The 19612-nt window shown below is 39.3% G+C and overlaps 2 protein-coding genes across 4 annotated transcripts in view; one reads left to right on the top strand and one right to left on the bottom strand.

The window, feature by feature from the left end:
* Window positions 1-8589: 8589 nt before the first annotated feature.
* On the top strand, window positions 8590-9036 carry LOC126417085 (uncharacterized). The gene has a single exon (XM_050084979.1). The coding sequence runs from the start codon at window positions 8590-8592 to the stop codon at window positions 9034-9036; it is 447 nt and encodes a 148-aa protein (XP_049940936.1).
* A 7337-nt stretch (window positions 9037-16373) lies between these two features.
* Window positions 16374-19612, bottom strand: part of LOC126416084 (transcription factor AP-4) — an 84736-nt gene continuing 81497 nt past the window's right edge. For all 3 annotated transcript variants that reach the window (XM_050083573.1, XM_050083574.1, XM_050083572.1), the window contains exon 6: window positions 16374-19176. In XM_050083573.1, coding sequence (XP_049939530.1) covers window positions 18903-19176 — 274 coding nt within the window. In that variant the 3' untranslated portion in view covers window positions 16374-18902. The remainder of the gene's footprint in view (window positions 19177-19612) is intronic.

Below are 19612 nucleotides of genomic sequence, written 5' to 3'. Positions count from 1 at the left end.
GAGTCACTGTGTCAGACCTTTCGCCCGTGTAAACAGAGAAATTCCAGATGTAACCAGTGTCAGATTCAGATAACATGTACAGTTTCATACTGTATTTATTTGGTTTTTGTGGCATGTACTGTTTGAAATACACACGACCTCGAAATTTACACATGCCTTCATCTATTGTAATTTTTTGAGGAGGTGTATACGCACACTGTAAATTAGCACACACATTATCTAGGAGGGGTCTCACCTTGTGCAGTGGGTCATAGCCAGTTTCTCCTTTCCTCTTAGTTAAGGAATTATCACTAATGTGGAAGTTTCTCAAAATTGAAAGCTCAAGATGTTTGGACAGAAATTACACTACACAACAGGGTTCTTGGACCAGTGCTCTCGTATACGTGGCCTCACACTTACACACATATGGACTACAATTGCCAGAAACTTCCTTATTTCCATATGTGTAGCTCCTTTCCACTTTGATAATGAGCAGGTGGGTGAAAGGGAATTTGTGCTTCGTAATTTCCTGATGCATTGTTGAGCACAGATTAGTTTGTTCCTTTATATGTTCCATCATACTGTCTGTCAGGAAATATGAGAAAAATTCTAGAGGTGCATTGTTCTGGTCTAAACTGACAACATTGCATATTCCGGATTGTCCTGAGAATAGATCGATATATAGTGCGCGATCAGTAGTCGTCGTCTAACCTTCCTCACAATCGGTGCGGCGCGCAGGTCTCGGCTTCCCCCTCGCCGTCAGTCTCGCTCGTTCTTCAGGCACAATATCGACGGGATTACTTGCTGCTGCAGTGCTTGGACACCTGCTCTCCTCTTCTGAATCTATCAGAAGAGTAGTATTTGCAAATAAAATCATAATTACGTACTGAGAGTTTTTCAGTGAAAATCTGAACAAAAATTATACGTTTTGTTGTCAGAATTCTTTACCTGAACTGCCAGAAACTTCTTCCTGAACGTAGTCCACATCATCATTAGAGTCATCTACAATATCTTCCTCTGACAAATCAACGTCACTTTCTTCTAAATCACGATATAACTCGCGAGCAATTTCTTTGTCCGTCAGGCCACGCTTCGCCATGTCGACGCTAATGAGACCGCGCGGGAAAAAATCGCCGCTCACAAAACCCGGCAAATAAAAAGGGAAGCACACCCTTCCACGCACCATCTAGTGACCAATACTGGAACTACAGCCCATGCAGCGCCTCCCAGACAAGCGGGAGCCATAAGAACACACAAAGGAAGGAAGGGGAAGAACGAGAACACGCGCCCGTTACATTACGGGCGCCGGATATTCGGGCAGGCCGCGCACACCCGTATTTTTAGGGGCTTCGGTGCCTAAGTGTTAAAGAATAAGATGAAACTAATTTTAATATATCTGATTCAATGCATCACCTCTCAACTAAAAAAAAAGTAAAAAAAAATCAAATTTTTCATGTTTTTCTATTTTAACACCACCACCAAGTCAAAAAGGGCGTGATATGGAATAATGAAAATAGTGTGCCAGTAAAGAGCATGTTTTAAGCTTCATTAAAAAAAAATATACTGATAAGCCAAAAACTAGATTTTACAAGCGACGAAAGAAACCTAAGGGATATGGAACCCGCACAGCGCCGCCGAATTGCTCCACTTTGGGGAAACGCGTTCCGTCCCGAAAGGGTTAAGTGGTGTGTTAGCAAAGGCAGACAGAGTACAGGAACAGGTGCAGGGAAGATCAGTAGAAGTAGCCCAGCTCTGACAGGAAATAGGTGCCATTTGATATACAGGGTGACACACGGGAGACGAACGGTTTTAATGAAATAATACTCGGCCAACTTTAAAATTAATGCATGTTTATTTACACAAATTGTGAGAGCTGCCAGAAGAATAGGGCCAGAACCGAGCAACCTCTCTAACTAAAGTATATGCCTGAATTTATATTTGAATGCTGTAACATGGACATGGTAGGCCTCTATCGCAGCAAAATCAGGAAACAGGTATGTATTAACATTTCAGGATTCACTGACTAAGTCTGTTCTGGCCGAACTGATCGACAAGATACACGTACAGCAACAAGGAAAATAGTGGAAAACATTATCATAAGAATCAGAATTCAGACATCATTAGTTAAGCGACATGGGTAGCAATTTCATCAGTGATACAATAAGGCTTATGTGTAAATTACTAAAATACAAACAACTAACTACCACCCAAAGATGAACAGTGGAATTGAACCATGCATCGGACCGTGATTGAGATGCTATGGCACTGTATTAACAAGGATCAAACCGAATAGGATAATTGGTGGAATTATGGGACAGAGATGCATCAGACAATACAGATCCTGCATCAGTATGCTGGGGACACTACACAACAGCATAAAGAATGAAGTAAGGCATACTATGATCAGCTCAGAATACCGAGATTTTCCGAGAGAATGACCAAGTCCCTTATTCGATGAAAGTGTAAAAAGGGGCCGTTCAAAGAAGTGTGATAGCCAATGGAGAGTACCATACACTGTTATTGACATAAAGGGACCTAATGTAGCAATTAGAATAAAGGGGCAAAACTGTGTGAAGGTCCACACAAACAGACTGAAAGCATTTGTCTGATTACAAATGGCTGGAATGCAGACACTGTGGGGAGTAACAGTTATTGGAAGCATTATTGACCTGAGGAGATACTGAATAGAATTGGGGAGAAGAGAAATTTGTGGCCCAACTTGACTAGAAGAAGGGATCACTTGGTAGGACATATTCTGAGGCATCAAGGGATTATCAATTTAGTACTGGAGGGTAAAATTTATAGAGGGAGACCAAGAGATGAATACAGTAAACAGATTCAGAAGGATGTAGGTTGCAGTAGGTACTGGGAGATGAAGAAGATTGCACAGGATAGAGTGGCATGGAGAGCTGCATCAAACCAGTCTCTGGACTGAAGACCACAACAACAATATTGGCCTGCCTAGTGGAACTAAGGATGATAGCACAAGATGTACAAGTGTAATGTTTCCAGCAGCCCCAGGGATTTATTATGATAACCAAGGGATGGTCAGTTTGTGCAGCACCACTTGGTGTACAATAAGTTACTTTTAATTTAAGAGAATTGCATGACAAATATGAGAACATGCAACATGTTGCAACGAGGGCAATATCACATTGTACAACAAGGCTAATCCCACCAAAAATTAAGCACAGCTGCGTGGGAGTACAGGAAACAGGCTGTGAAATGGCACATGGGAAAGATAACAGAGTCTAAAGAGTTGATAGGGCAACTGGCCAGACATGAGCATGCATGTTCGGAAAGAGGTATTTTGAATTTTATTGTAGAAACAAGTAAGATATTATTTTACTTGATGAGGAAGACGTCTCAGTCTTTAAAGCCAAGATAGATGTTCTGGAGGAACCAAAGTGTGAACTTTTGAGTTTGTCACAGGAACTGATGACAATTGTTTGAGCATCCTTAATGCGGTTTAATCAGACGATATATGCAGAGACAAAGAATGAAAAAATCGTAGCAAGGGGGAACCGGAACCTGAGTGCCCTCATAGAGGATTTTGATAATAGTACAAGTAAGAAAATACAGCACCTGATAATACTAACAACAATCATGGAACAATTAGTACAAATGAACATGATTTTTAACAAACTAGAGAAGAAAGAGAGAGAGTATGATTCTTAATTACTGTCATTGTAAATGCGCGGGAGGGGCTGTTAGAATCACACTTGATCACTCCAATACAAGTTATAAAATATTGGAACTAATTGAAGACGAACTAAAAAATGAGAAATTTCTGACTGAACTTACCGAGGACCAAAGGCATTAGTTATTACATATAATAGAATTAGATGTATTCTTAGCTGGCACTACTTTAAGTTATGTATTGAATATAAATGTATTTGATAGTAATGAGTATACTCTACACAAAATATGGCCATTACCTGCGGAGTTTGACAAGACTAAGCGATTATTCAGTAACATTGCTCTAGAAAAAGAATTTCTGATGACTGATGCAACAAAGAAACAGTACGCACTGCTGGTCAGACAAACTGTCCAGTAAAAGTATCAATACTAAACAGCAGGTATGTGTAAACATAACTTTGTGCTCGTGTCCACTTACGACCATGAGAAGTGTGAAGCATGCATTCTTTAGCCAGTATGGGAGATACCAGAAGATTGCAATCTGAAACATCTTGTGTTAAACGAAAGTATCTGGATGCAGATAAGGAAGAACAAGTGGTTGTTCTTCGGGCCAAAAGATGAAGGGTTCATGGTATTATGCAATGATTTACCACCCACTGACCTCGTTGCAAGAGTGACAGGGAAGTTGAAGTTCCTGATTAAATGTAAGGGGTATGGAGCACAAATCATGTTACAGTCCAATCACGTGATTCACACAAATACCAATAAAGAGAGACACTGACTGTTGTAGACTAGAAGACAAGAAGCAGAAACAATCTGAGATAGCAGTGATTCCATAAACATGGCAAACATGTCTCATATAAGTGGATGGTGGTGTGCCAAAATCTGTGTAACCAATACTGTTGTGAGCAGAAGTCCATTCAGAAACCTAGTCGGGTATACGCACTCTCATAGCTCTCAAATTTATGATGGTGAGGAGAAGGAAGTAAGGTCAATTAGATTTGCGCCATTCACAGATAAAGCAATGTGGAGGGGGCAAAGTCAGAGGCCACAGCCCCCCAAGGAGATAGGGCCTGACATGCCAATGATAGAATCCCCAAAACTATACACAGATAAAAGATAAGTCTCACTCCTAGAGGAATAAGAAAACCAGTAATTATGTAAGTTCTGATATAAGCATGTCAGTTATAAAGGTGTAAAAGAAAAGTAGAACTGTGAACAAAATAGACTCACTAAATGATATAAAATTTTCTTGGGGGATGCAAGGTATTATGAACATCAACTGTGTCACACATATTCATTACAAAACTTGAAAACTGCTCCATTAAAGCAGCACAGAAACCAGCCGCAGAGAAGGCACGAAGGGTTGCTCCAGTGATCGAACAATTGCGACGACGACTTTGTGGCACCATATCACACACACAGTTACACACAGGACCCTGTGATCTCAGCATGGCAAGGCTCAGGCAGCACCAGGAGGTATTTTCCAGACCCAGCCTAATATGGTAATGAAAGTGTCCTGTGTAATGACCAGCCACGCATAGTGCGTCACAATGTTCTGGAAGCCTCCTTGTGACAGTGAGCCTATGGACCATATAAATAGGAGTACATAAACACACAAAAGTTGTTCATCGGATATCATTTGTTTTGCTGGCCTCGGCACCTGTCATTGCTACGGAGATACTTCAGAGCAGCTGATGGGCTACGAACAGGAGTTTAGGTTGAGTAATAGTGACAGAGGTATCTTCCATTTCATTTAACAATGATGAGTCTTAGAATTTCTATACTCTGCACCATTAAAAGATTGTATCCAGCAATGTAGGAGTTCTACAACTGGCCCACGGATACTTCCACTCATCAATGAGTTGACTGAGGTAAGATCCCTGTCTATTAGCAATGTGTTCTTTGAACTCCCTCTCAAGACACGACAACAGATAATAAAATTCACTGATAAGTACAATGAATTACTAGACTTATTTAAGACATTGCATACTCCACCATCTTGTATCAGTTTTACTACTAAATCTTCTGTTAGATCACAAAAATTGTTAGACCACAAAAGGACAGTCTCAGGAGGCTAAGACTTATTTCAACCAACGTACTAGTGACTTAGTAAAAATAACCTCCCCCCCCCCCCCCCCCCCCCTTGTTACCAGACAGGGAGTCAAGGTAGCCTTGGATGGTGTCTCTTTTCTTGGGATTATGCTGTTAATTAGGGTGCATTGCTCACTGTTGCCTAGCCTACAGCTATTGACACAATATGTAGGTCCTGGTCAGAATCAGTTGTGGACATACAAACTGATGTGCTATAAAGTGGAATGAAGCATGGTTGTAGGGAATAGTGTGCTCTGAAACAATAAGCAAGGAATCAGTGGTTTGTTCACTCATAAGGTTCTATGCATCCCATCAAAAAGAGCCTTCAAGGATATGGAACGAGTCAAGATACACATCAACAAAAGAGAAGTGAATGTTTTGTTTCTATATAATTCTTTAAACTTACCTATACCAATATGAGTGCCAAGGATGTTGAGAGCCATGTTGTATTGTACATTTTCATGCTACTTGTTTAATTACCCTATTAAAGAATATAGATGGTTGGTAATTGCTCCCCAAATACAAAACAAGTTGGCCATAAACCTCAACCAGCATGTCATACATTTTGACAAATGTTCCGAGTTAAGGAATTGAGTTTCAGGCCCACTGATGTAAAGTTCTTGTAACACTTGCAAACCCATGTAGGTAACAAGTTACCAGTAGTGTGCATTTTGGAAATGGTAATAATTTTACTTTAAATACAGCTCTTTAGCTTTATTAATGTTTCTTTGGATTAATGCTGTTTTACGGTAGGCACAGCGTTGTAGCAATGAATTCTTTCACTGGAATACTACAGCAGAACTGCCACTAATTTAGTGTTGGTGCTCCTCTAATCTGTTCACAAATTCTATACTATTTTTAGTACTACTCGTCTGCTATCTGTAGCTGCGATGAATGCACACGACAGGGATGCGGCAGCAAGTTGGGTTACGTGCTCTACACCAGTGGAAACTTTTCTACTCAAGAGCCAAATACTGACATTGTGCACCACCACCTAGAGCCCCACATGTACCGATCTTATTATTATTTGGTAGCCTATATTAATTAGTGTGTTATGAGCCCTCAACAGACAAGCTATAGTAGAGTGTGATAAGTTGGCCTCCGATTTCCCACATACTGATCGTTAAAAGTTGGCACCATTTGGAACACTACACGCTGACTCTTCTGTTTGCTGCCACCCTCAGTAAGCTCAAAGTCATGACACTGTTGTTGTTGTTGTGGTCTTCAGTCCTGAGACTGGTTTGATGCAGCTCTCCATGCTACTCTATCCTGTGCAAGCTTCTTCATCTCCCAGTACCTACTGCAACCTACATCCTTCTGAATCTGCTTAGTGTATTCATCTCTTGGTCTCCCTCTACGATTTTTACCCTCCACGCTGCCCTCCAATGCTAAATTTGTGATCCCTTGATGCCTCAAAACATGTCCTACCAACCGATCCCTTCTTCTAGTCAAGTTGTGCCACAAACTTCTCTTCTCCCCAATCCTATTCAACACCTCCTCATTAGTTATGTGATCTACCCATCTAATCTTCAGCATTCTTCTGTAGCACCACATTTCGAAAGCTTCTATTCTCTTCTTGTCCAAACTACTTATCGTCCATGTTTCACTTCCATACATGGCTACACTCCATACAAATACTTTCAGAAACGACTTCCTGACACTTAAGTCTATACTCGACGTTAACAAATTTCTCTTCTTCAGAAACGATTTCCTTGCCATTGCCAGTCTACATTTTATATCCTCTCTACTTCGACCATCATCAGTTATTTTAGTCCCTAAATAGCAAAACTCCTTTACTACTTTAAGTGTCTCATTTCCTAATCTAATTCCCTCAGCATCACCCGATTTAATTTGACTACACTCCATTATCCTCGTTTTGCTTTTGTTGATATTCATCTTATATCCTCCTTTCAAGACACTGTCCATTCCATTCAACTGCTCTTCCAAGTCCTTTGCTGTCTCTGACAGAATTACAATGTCATCGGCGAACCTCAAAGTTTTTACTTCTTCTCCATGAATTTTAATACCTGCTCCGAATTTTTCTTTTGCTTCCTTTACTGCTTGCTCAATATACAGATTGAATAACATCGGGGAGAGGCTACAACCCTGTCTCACTCCCTTCCCAACCACTGCCTACCTTTCATGCCCCTCGACTCTTATAACTGTCATCTGGTTTCTGTACAAATTGTAAATAGCCTTTCGCCCCCTGTATTTTACCCCTGCCACCTACAGAATTTGAAAGAGAGTATTCCAGTCAACATTGTCAAAAGCTTTCTCTAAGTCTACAAATGCTAGAAACGTAGGTTTGCTTTTCCTTAATCTTTCTTCTAAGATAAGTCGTAAGGTTAGTATTGCCTCACGTGTTCCAACATTTCTGCGGAATCCAAACTGATCTTCCCCGAGGTCCGCTTCTACCAGTTTTTCCATTCGTCTGTAAAGAATTCGCTGTAATTGCCTGAAAGTGTTGAGCTTGTCTTAGTGTGGTTAACTGATTAATAACAATAATATAATAATTTAAAGGCATTATGCAATATGAGGCACAATCATAAATGTTTACCAAGTATTTTCAGTGTCACATTTCTTCTACCTTAGCAGCTGGTCAGTATGAATCGCACATGCCGGAGAGTTGTCAATAAGGGAAAAAATAAATAAATAAATTATTCTCTCTTTCCGCCATTGCTGGTCCCAAGCCTGGTTGAGGAGGAGGAGGAGGAGGGGGGTTAGAGGATGAGCCAAACCCCTTCCTCTGTAAAAAAAAAGAATCTGGTTAAAGAAAAAGACAAAAGGAAAAGCTGAATAGATCAAAATGTTGACAAAACTGAGTACGTAAATGGATTCTCTGGATTTAGAATTGGAACATGGAATGTAAGGTCAATCATGACAGGGAGAATGAAACAGCTTGGAGAAGAACTGAGTAAATATCAAGACCTAGTGACAGCAATCCAAGAAATGATACTTCCGGAGGGTGTTATGAAGACTGGAAATACCCACATGTTCTTTAACAGCAATGAGCGAAGTCAGGCCTGGACTTCGGCAGTTGGATTTTCTGTCCACAATAAAATGATATCAGCTGTCAACAAATGGGCTCCAATAAGTGACCGCATATGTTGGATGATTTTAAATGCTAAACCATCTAAGATCTCCCTAGTGAACTGTCATGCTCCATCAGAGGATGCTGATGAGGAAACAAAGAATGATTTCTACCTTGAACTAGAGAATGTAGTAGACAGACTACCAAGACATTCAATTCACTTGATAATGGGAGACTTCAACGCTCAAGTGGGAAGAGAAGTACAGTATCGTCCAACGATTGCCCCAGATTGAAGTACGATGAATCAGATCAACCATGTTCTCCTTGACCAAGGATGCCATGGTAGTGTCGACCATGTGCGATCCTTCCGGGGGCAGATATGAATTCCGATCATTTCTTGGTGGTAGTCAAACTATGCCTGAAACTTTACACCAAGTGGCAAAGAAATCCTGAAAAGATGGCCCCCTTAGACAAGGATAAGTGGGAAGATGTAGAAGTGAGACAACACTATAAAGATAATATTGCAGAAAATCTCACAATATCGGAGAACCCTACCAACGTGGAAGACACATAGTTGGCATGTTACAGAGCGCAAGAGGAGAACTTCATTGCCACCCAAAACGCAGAAATAAACTTTGTTTTGATGGAGACTGCTGAGAATACGTTGGGATGAGATCAGCGAAGAGGATACAATGGTTAGAAAAACTTTCAGAAGAAGCAAGGGCAGCCTACTGTGAAGTGAGGTGTAACACGGACAAACTCAGGAGAAAGAAGAAACAGGAACACCATAACAGACTGTTGAAAGCAGTAAAAGAAGCAAAGTCATCACGCTTGTTTTTCCAGGCCTCAAGATTTGCCAGAGGTGTCTACCGACAACGTACATTGGTTCTAAAGAATGAGACGGGTGAAGTGGTGCCGCCAGAAGAGCAGGGAAACCTGTTTAAAAAACATTTTGAGAACCTATTGAATTGGGACTTTCCACTGATGGTGACAACTCAAGACGGGAGCCCGTTTTGATAGAGTAGAAATCCCTGACCCATCAGAGGAAGAAATCATTGTTGCTCTAAAATTACCCAAGAACAACAAGGCTCCAGGAGGTAGTGGTATCACAGCTGAGATGCTTCGCTTGGGAGGGCAACTACTGTTGGATGCATTGAAATGAGTAATATCTGGGCAGCAGAAATAATTCCTGAAGAATGGAAGGGAGAAATTATATGTCCCATCTTCAAGAAGGATGATGCTACCCAAGTATCCAACTATCGAGGAATTTCACTTCTTGAAATTGGATACAAAAGTCTTTACAACTCTGCTGCTAAACTGAATGAAACCACTAGCTGAAGGAATTGTAGGCATATTTCAATGTGGGTTCGTCCCCAGATGGTCTACCATTGACCACATATTTACTTTGAGGCAGTTGATAGAAAAATTCTATGAGTTCAATCAGGAGCTACATCTCATCTTCATCGATTTTCGGCAAGCTTATGACAGCATTGACCACGTCACATTATGGGAAACATTAGAGGAACTTGGCATCCCATCGAAATACATCCATCCAATTGCAGCTTGCTACTACTAGTCAACTTCTAAAGTACAGTGTGGCAACCATCACCACCTTTCACTATCCAAAATGGATTGAGACAAGGAGATCCATTGGCACCAGTATTATTTAACTTGGCCTTGGAAAAAGTAAGCTGTGACACTTCTCGAACTAGAAAAACAGAGATGGTGGGAGCAGACACAATTCTGGAATTTGACATGATCGTTGGCGACCCTCTAGAGCAAATGTGTGCTGATACTCCCCGATTCCTCCACAATGCAAGGTAAATTGGGCTGGAAGTGAATGAAGACAAAATTAAATATCTTTGAGTATCACGTCGTCGAATTCCCCCTCCTTCCATTGTTGTAGACAGGCATACCTTCAAACGAGTTGCAGAGTTCCAGTACCTGGGCTCAATATTAAGCAACAAAAGTGGAATGACAAAAGAAGTATATCAACGCATAACAAGAGCTAATAGCGTGTTCTTTAGTCTGAACAATCTTTTTAAATCGCGTCTGATATCTCACAAGAACAAAGTCCATCTGTACACGACAGTGGTGAGGTCAGTACTCTTATACGGCTGTGAAACGTGGGCGACATCAGCAACAACAGAAGATTCAATATGTGCATTTGAAAGGAACACACTTTGGAAGATCTATGGACCTGTCTTCAATAACATGGAAGGTAAATGGGAAAGAAGAGACCGGCACCGGAGGTTTGGAAAGCCACACATTGGACGAATATTGGGACAGAGGTGACTACAATGATCTGGCAACATCTTACAAGCCGACGGATCCCTTCCTAAGAGCATCCTCCACTCTCAACCCACAGGATAATGCCCAAGAATGCGATGGAAGGATTGAGTGATAATCCTTCAAGAATTGGAACTAGTGGCCATGGACGATTATGCTAGAGACCAAAAAAGATGGAGTGCCATCTGCAGCAAATACCTCCTCTCTTGGGATTGAGAGACATTCCTTTTATTGGGATTTTTGTGTATGTAATGTTTTTTTCCTATTGGTCTTCTGCTGTAGGCCACAAAGGTCCGTTAATGCAATAAATTATGATGATTCCCCTCATCTAATTCAGCAATGGCCAAGCTACCTAGCCCTCTGATCCTTCAAAACTAGGAGAAAGGATGATCTTCACTACTCAAGGTTAAATCTAACTTTGGCTCAGCAGGGGGTAAATTATGCTGCCACAAAAGTCTTTGGTCACTTACCTAATAGCATCAAAAGTCTGACAGATAGCCATATAGCATTTAAAAAGAGATTAAAAGAATTTCTTAATGGCAACTCCTCCTACTCATTAGTTGAATTTTTGGATATAGTAAGTGGGTAATTTCCCCAACGAAAAAAAAACATTAAGTGTCGTGTAATATTTTGTGTAATGTTATATCTTGTACAGACACCTTTTATTAACCCGACATGTTCCACATCATTACGAAGTGTCGTATTCATGATCTATGGAACAAGTACTAATCTAATCTGCAATTGAGGTAGGCAGCCAACTTTATTCAGCTCACAGGCAAATTCATCAAGTCAATTAAAATTGACCTCATCTTAAGACAGAACTGTCTTTGTAAGTGTTTTTATTAGTTACTAACCAGAAAAACTACGCTATTAAGAACCTGTTAATGTTAGCTCATCATTTTGGATTTGGCTGTTAGTTGCTACATGCATATTATTATAAAATATGGCTGAGAAGCACGGGCTGCACGAATACTTGATCTGGTCTGTATTCAACAACCCCTCCTCTAGACAGTCATACAAGCTGTCCTAAAAACATTTTCATGATTGCATTTATCAGCAACATCGTAACAGTTATTAGGAGCAAGACGTTTGAGCACTGTAAACATATTAAATAGTTTCAATAGAATATTTCCCTGCTTGCTGGTGTTATACATAAGGTCACAAATGGCGAGCAACAAAACCAGTGCTCGAATGTGGCCAATAACAGACCACTGGCATTGTGTGTTGGAAGGGGTACTCCTCCCACCACTTCACTTCTCACATGCATTTTTCCTAAATTCTTACTCTGCTTCACTTAGAAATTTAATATTGTCATCACATTAGTTTCCAGTGCGATATTGCACATTTGGGTACAAACTGCTGCAGCCACTTCACAGACTGGAAAGTTATCTCAATGGAGCTTAACTAAACCATCCAACAGTGCTGCATAAGTCGATCAGTTGTGTCAAGGTGGCGGCTCCTGTTTTGAAGAAAATACTGGTGCACCTGTGTACTAGATATCTTACTCGATCACTGAATGATGCTATAGAAGCCTCACTCAATTTCTGAAGTTTAGTGCATTCAAAGGGGTCTTCTTCTTCACATATTACAGGGGATAGGCAAAATAATGTGAACAGTAGTAATAATGAGATGTTCAATAACGCAGGAAAGGCACATGTCATGCTGAACTCTGGGTGTTCGGTACGGACTAGGCATCAGTGCAGGTTGTTTACGAGTAGTGCGCACTTTGTATTTGCATTCCATGGCCGAGGTCTACATGCAATGAATAACCTAACACGAGTTCCAACGAGGGCAGATGGTGGGGGCCCGATTAGCTGGAGCATCAGTAACCAAGACAGCCAACTTACTGAATGTTTCAAGTGCAACTGTTTCAACAGTCATGACAGCCTCCACAAAACATGGAAAGACATCATCGTGTCGACATAATAGAGGATGCAAATAAAAACTAAATGACAGAGATCGTCGTACGCTAACACGAATTGTGTCAAAACAGCACAAAGCTAGTGACAGTAGAGCTCAACAGCCATCTTCGAGACACTGTGTCTATCGACACTGTCCTCTGAGAATTCCATAAAGCGAATATTCATGGACGAGCTGCTATACTGAAACCATTAGTGTCGACAACCACCACAAAGAAGCGTAAAACATGGTGTCAGGAACATAAATCCTATATAGCTGATCAGTGGAAACACGTCATATGGGCTGACGAGTCAACGTTTTCATTATTTACATCGGGGCGGGTTTACGTCTGGAGAACGCCAAAAGAAGCCTACAATCCTGTTTGCTTTATTCCAACTGTTAAGCATGGAGGTGGAAGTGTGATGGTGTGGGCAGCCATATCATGGTATTCTGCTGGTACCATCATTACTCTCAAAACTCGTGTTACAGCCAACACTTATGTGAACATTTTAGGTGATCAGGTGCACCCCAAGATTCTGTCCCAACATTGATGCCGTATTTCAGGACGATAATGCACACAGCCAGGACAGTACAATCATGGTAAGAGGAGCATGCAACTCAACTGCAGCATCCAGCACAGTCCCAAGACTTGAACATTATAGAACCCTAGTGGACGGTATTGGAGCGCAGACTCCGCAGCAGATTTCCACCTCCCTCGTCACTACAGTAGCTAGAAGAGGTTCTGATCGAAGAGTGGCATAACATTTCACAGGAGATTATACAATCATTATATGCCAATATACCAAGAAGAATCACAGCTTTATTACAGGCAAATGGGGGTCCAACTCCTTATTAATAAAACATTCTCAAGTAAGTACAGGTGTTCGCATTAGTTTGCCTGTCCCCTATATACTTTACCCAAAATCATCAGTCTATATCCTTGTCATTGTGATATAACTTTCCTTCACTTGCCATAGAACTAGAGAAACTCCTTTCGAACGCACGTACTGTTCATTACGTATTTGTATACCTTTTGGACCCGTATGTAGTTGCGTTCATTTCTACACCGAGTCCATATGCACTGTAAAAAAATATCTGCTTGTATATAATATGTACATATTATTGTCTCACTGTCCAATGACCAGTTGAACTCACACTGATGCAGGATATGTGCATACTGTTTCTTCAGTTCTTGGGTCATCCAGTCTTTCTGCCATCATCTTGTCACTGCCACTTTCGTGTTCAATTTAATTTTCATGGTTGCATGATCTAGAGTGATATTTATAGAGTCGACATTAGTTTCTTGAAGCAGACATATTCACAAGCTTCAGTTAAGTAATTTATCAGTTGCCTAACAAACACTTTGAATTATTTACTGTGGCTTTGCTGTGGGTTCTCCAAGCACCGACATTCAATGATAACAATTCATAATGAACGTACTGATGTAATATTCATATAGAATTTATGGAATGCAGTGAGGAAAGACCAGCAAACTAGTAATCACAGATGATTCTAATTTTTTTTATCTTGTTGTGTTGTCCATGTATGTGAGCCTTTTCATTTCTAGAAGATAAGTAACACTCCAGCTATGCAAGCAGACAGCTATAATACACCGATAACACAACCATTTAATTTCGCTACAAATACTCCATATTGATCAGTAATTCAGATTTATGACAAAACAGCATCACACTCAGTTTCAGTATACGATCAGCCAGCCATGGATTAACATGAAGAAACATAACAGTTCAACACTGTGTGGAATTAACATATCACAATTTGTTTTCCATCTCTACAGTCACCTTGTGTACATAAAATATGGCAAAGGGTAGAGATGGCTTTAGCATAGATCACAATCATGTTAAATACTCATACCAGTTTCTCCTCAAAGTAATTTATGAGACCTAAAGTTGTTGATTAGGATGGAGCACCTAAATCAAAATTGCCCCCCCTTCCGCTGAGCCATAAATTCAGTGCTCCATTGCTATGCCATTAAGCCACATACTTTAAAACATATGAAATTTGCGTTTCATCGTCACCGTTGTTGCTAGAATTGGAGTGGCAATCATTAAAACAAAGGTGTTTTTCGTTGCAACAGGATCTTCTCTTTAAATTTCAATCACCAGTTTTCTCCTCCAATTGTGAAAACATTCTGTTGGCACTCACCCACATTGGGAGAAATGATCATCATGATAAAATAAGAGGAATCATGGCTCACACAGCAAGTGCTCATTTCTCTCGCGTGCTGTTCAAGGGTGGAATGGTAGAGACACAGCTTAAAGGTGATTTGTTGAACCCAGGCACTTTATTGTGAATAGCAGAGTAATCGCGTGGATGTAGATGGAGGTTATCAGTGGAGGATTTTCAGTCTTTTCTAAGTTTAGCAAATATGTATGTGTCTTATATTTTTTTGTGTACCCTAATCACTGTATATGCTTTTCTTTTCCAAATACCCAAGAAATCTGTACAATAAAGTAAAAAGTTTCGGCTCCTAATCTAAAATAGGTAGTCTTCAAGCAAGTTCACTAGAAATTATTCGCCTCATAAGCCTCTGCAGATTCCAGTGTCATTAGTGTGTTGCTTTATATATCAATCTCAAAAGCAAGCAAGACTGCTACGGAGATTAACAGTAATTATGAAGCACTTAGAAGACTAACTGCATAAAATTAGTGGTTATGAATGGATCACTAGATATAATTAAAAGGATACACCTTTTTAACATGGCTTTTAATGAATATATGAAAAGGTAAAACAGTTTCAATGAATACCACAGGATGTCTTTTGTTTAATACTTGTAATACAAAACTGAAGCCAGTTTTTATGAACAATTTTAAATTAAATGACTCTTAATCAAAACATGATTTAATAAAAATTGGTAGAATTCTGATCTGTATATAAAATCATCTAAGGTAAATTTCATAAGAAATTTTAGTGCTTGTTACAAACACTGTAAAATTAAAACAAATGAAGCAACTGTGGCAATGACCAAGAGGAAACTGTGATATAGTGTTAAATTGATGTGACTACAAAAACTGTCGTCTTGACAAACTGTTTCAGTGGTAAGTATATCAATAATCCACATAATTAATACCCAACTAGTTGTAAAATATAGATCATTAAATGTATGTAACTCTCACCCTGAATGGCTAGTTGATTGGGGGAGGAGGGGGGGGGGGGGGGATATTGCTTGATATCCAGAATTTAGGAAGTAAAGAGAATTGCACATCTCAGTTTAACAGAGATCTTCAATCACTCAAATAAGACATAAATCAAAGAAAGACAAGGACGGTGTGAAGATTTACAAACTTAATGACAATAATAACCAAATTCTGAACTAAAGCCACATATAACAAAACTGAGAAAATAAAGAGGCAACCTGCTTCCTTGTGGATACATAATTTTGAATTAGGGTACTGTTGTAAATCACATTAGCAATTTGCAATTTATAATTCTGGATAATGTAGATATATATGCATAAATGTCCATAAAACATTAGCACTTCAAAATGAGAAGCACTTAGGATCTACACTGAAAAACAGACAAGAATTTTTAAAGATAATGAGTAAATGTTTCTAACAGGAAAAAAGCATTAAAATGTGTTCTACAACATGAAACCAATTACTGGTACCTACAGACTTAGAAACTATGTAACATTTCTCAACTGTTGTCATATTCACAGTTTGCAATGAACTCCAAATGCTTCAGTTGAGTTACAATGTAAAAATCAGAGAAAATACGGTAGCTTATGACATACTGCAATTGCTTTACAGAATAATTGGCTCAATATAACACAAGAAAAAAGAATGAAGTTTTACATGTTTTACATAATGAAAACTTGGGTTCAGATTAAAACAGGCTAATTCTAATTAATCCATTAGACGTATTTCAGATGCAATTAAAAAGTAATGCTGCTTTCTCAAAAATATCAGAAATGCCATACAAGTATCTAGATTTTCAAACATTGAGCAATACACAATTGCCTGAATTCTCAATTCAACATACCATTCACAACATAGAGCAAAGTTGGAAACCCTGTTATGAATCAAACATCACTCTTGTATTTGGCATTCTGTAGAAACAGATTTACATAGGAAAAGATGACTTTCGGATGTAATATGCAAAGAAACTGTTGCTTCTCAAATGAGGAAAAAAGTTTATTCGGACTAATCCTGATGGTTCAGATCACAGTAGTGCAAAATGATTATGAAAACATAATACTAATTAGAAAAATGTATTACAATGATTTATTCAGATTTTTCCAAGCACAGCATTCTTTTAATTCCAAAGGGAACACACACACACACACACACACACACACACACACACACACACACACACACACTTAAATAAAATGAAGATATAATTGGTTTCTAAAGCAAACAACAAAGGGTGGTTTTGTACCTCAATTTTGATATACTAGGAGTGCATAATAAATTCATTAAACTGCATCATAAACACTATTCTCAATAATATTACTACCAAATCAATAACCAATGTCTCCCTTTTCAATAGACTACAAAATTGTTTAATTTACAATGACGTGTGCCTTCAGCAATGTACAAAAGGAACTTTCTCCCTGACACTTGTCTTTTGAGTTGATACATTTCAATTATGAAAATGAAAAACCAGTCTTTTGTATTAATGAAAATAGAAGTTGATTTAACAATAACACAGAATTTAGAAATGTAACATAAGCAAAGAATGAATAAAAATTTTCTTAATGTTGCAGTAAACTGATAAGAAGTAGCTTAATGGTAATACCTAATTTATCAGTACTGTTCCAAGCACGTGGAACTTTATATTTTTTTATACCTTTTGAAAATCTTATATGTAACGACACCTACAAGTAAACATTTCAACACACACGCAATACTTTACGTAGCACTCACTCTTACATGTTGTGTGTCCATTTCTAAACTGACCTAACAAAAGAAGTAATATATACACAAAGACAGAACTAGCCTTAGTAACGTTACTCTTATGAGATACACGAGGCGATCACCATCAGCCAATGTTTTAGTTCATTTTACAGCAGTTTTTATTTTTATAGAAAACAAAATAAATCTTACAACATTTCTCAGACGTATACAAATACACGCAAGCTTCAAAACACTCACGCTGAAGAAATAAATCTTATGTACAAAAGAAAAGCGAGGGTCAGCGAACGAGATAACACAACAGAATACCACATATTGACATGTTTAAAAAATGTAAGCTATATACTTATAGCAAATGAGATGGAACATCAAAAATGTTTGTTCAGTTTCAGCCCACAAAACAGGCTAGTGTATGTTTTACTTGCTTGTAACTTTGAGAGAGACAAATATATACAACAACAAAAATTGAAACACCAAAGAAAACTGCTACTTTGACAAGCAACGCCATACAGCATTTCAAATGCACAACTGTCTGTATACTAGCTTCTCTGTATCTATTACTATTTTCTTCTACAGTTTAAACAATTAAAAAAGTCTACCACTCAAAAGACCAGTCGGTATTCAGTCATCCGAAAACCGGAGGCAACTTCGGGTTCCACAGAGCTTAGGATAACTAAAGCCAGTCACAGCTCTAATATCTGCTTCTCAATATGGCAAATTTTGATGTCAGACCCAGTATTTAGAAGGAAAACAAAGTTTTATTGCTTGGTTTGCACTTTGATTTAACACAGACCACCATTACATGCTAGGATTCATCGAGTGTTACACCCTAACACCCTCCTAGCAAAAGGAATGATATTGCCACATTCCTACACCAGTCTAAAAATGCAGTCGAAACTATGGTATGTATGCAGAATGTGTACATACATACATGTATATATTATGTACATATAGATATATATGAATCCTTAAAGCAGACAGTACAACTTCAGAGTACAGTTTAATGCCTCGCCAGTTACAAGCTAATAAGAAAGTAAAAATCAACTGAAATCAAATCCAGTCACGTCATGCGAGACAGAGCTCTCGTGCAATAATCACGTGCTCTGTTTTACGACGATAACACCAGGACGCTGCTGCTGCAAGGCAGCTGTGGACGACAGGGGCCGCTGCGGCTGAGATGGAATGGGGTGCGAATGGAAATGCAAGAAGCCCTCAGCACTTCCACTAGTTGGACCCGTTCGATGGGTTGTCAGAGCCAGAGGAGCTTCTTGCGTAGGCTCGTCACTGATGAACTGGTCACCCTCCAAGTGGCGAATGGCTTCCACAATGGTTTCCAGGTTTTGCCTCGATGTACTTGCAGCATACAGCCTGAGAAAAAGAAGCAGAAGGTATAAATACTGAATTTTTGTATGTTTTATGTTACTGCCATTACAAAAAAAAAAAGGGGGGGGGGGGGGGGGGAGAAAGATAGAAAGAGAGGAGAGGAAAGATTCGACAAACGGAACAGTGTTACACAGAACAAAAAGTAGAAAACTGAGGAAATTACGTTCCGTGAGGTGCTTTGTTGTGTGTTCCTTCCTCCAGCTCTTTGTAAGATGTGTCTTGCTAACAACTATATTAAGCAGCAAGAAAACCAGAGCATGCAATCTGTCCATTCTCTTGAGGCGAACCTCAACTATAGTCCCCTTGCCTTGTAATATAACAATACCAGATTCCATACGCCTAACGGCAGTTCCAACAGAATTAGGACTATGTGGAAAGAATTTTGTATCTGAAATGGCCCAGAAGGCCCTATATTTTTAAC

This window comes from Schistocerca serialis, chromosome 8 (genome assembly GCF_023864345.2).
Source record: "Schistocerca serialis cubense isolate TAMUIC-IGC-003099 chromosome 8, iqSchSeri2.2, whole genome shotgun sequence".
Taxonomy (NCBI): Eukaryota; Metazoa; Arthropoda; class Insecta; order Orthoptera; family Acrididae; genus Schistocerca; species Schistocerca serialis.
This window is presented reverse-complemented; position numbering and strand designations above follow the sequence as displayed.

Excerpts from the sequence above, each read along its gene's own strand:
- LOC126417085 (XM_050084979.1), top strand. The coding sequence starts at position 8,590 with ATGACAGGGAGAATGAAACAGCTTGGAGAAGAACTGAGTAAATATCAA.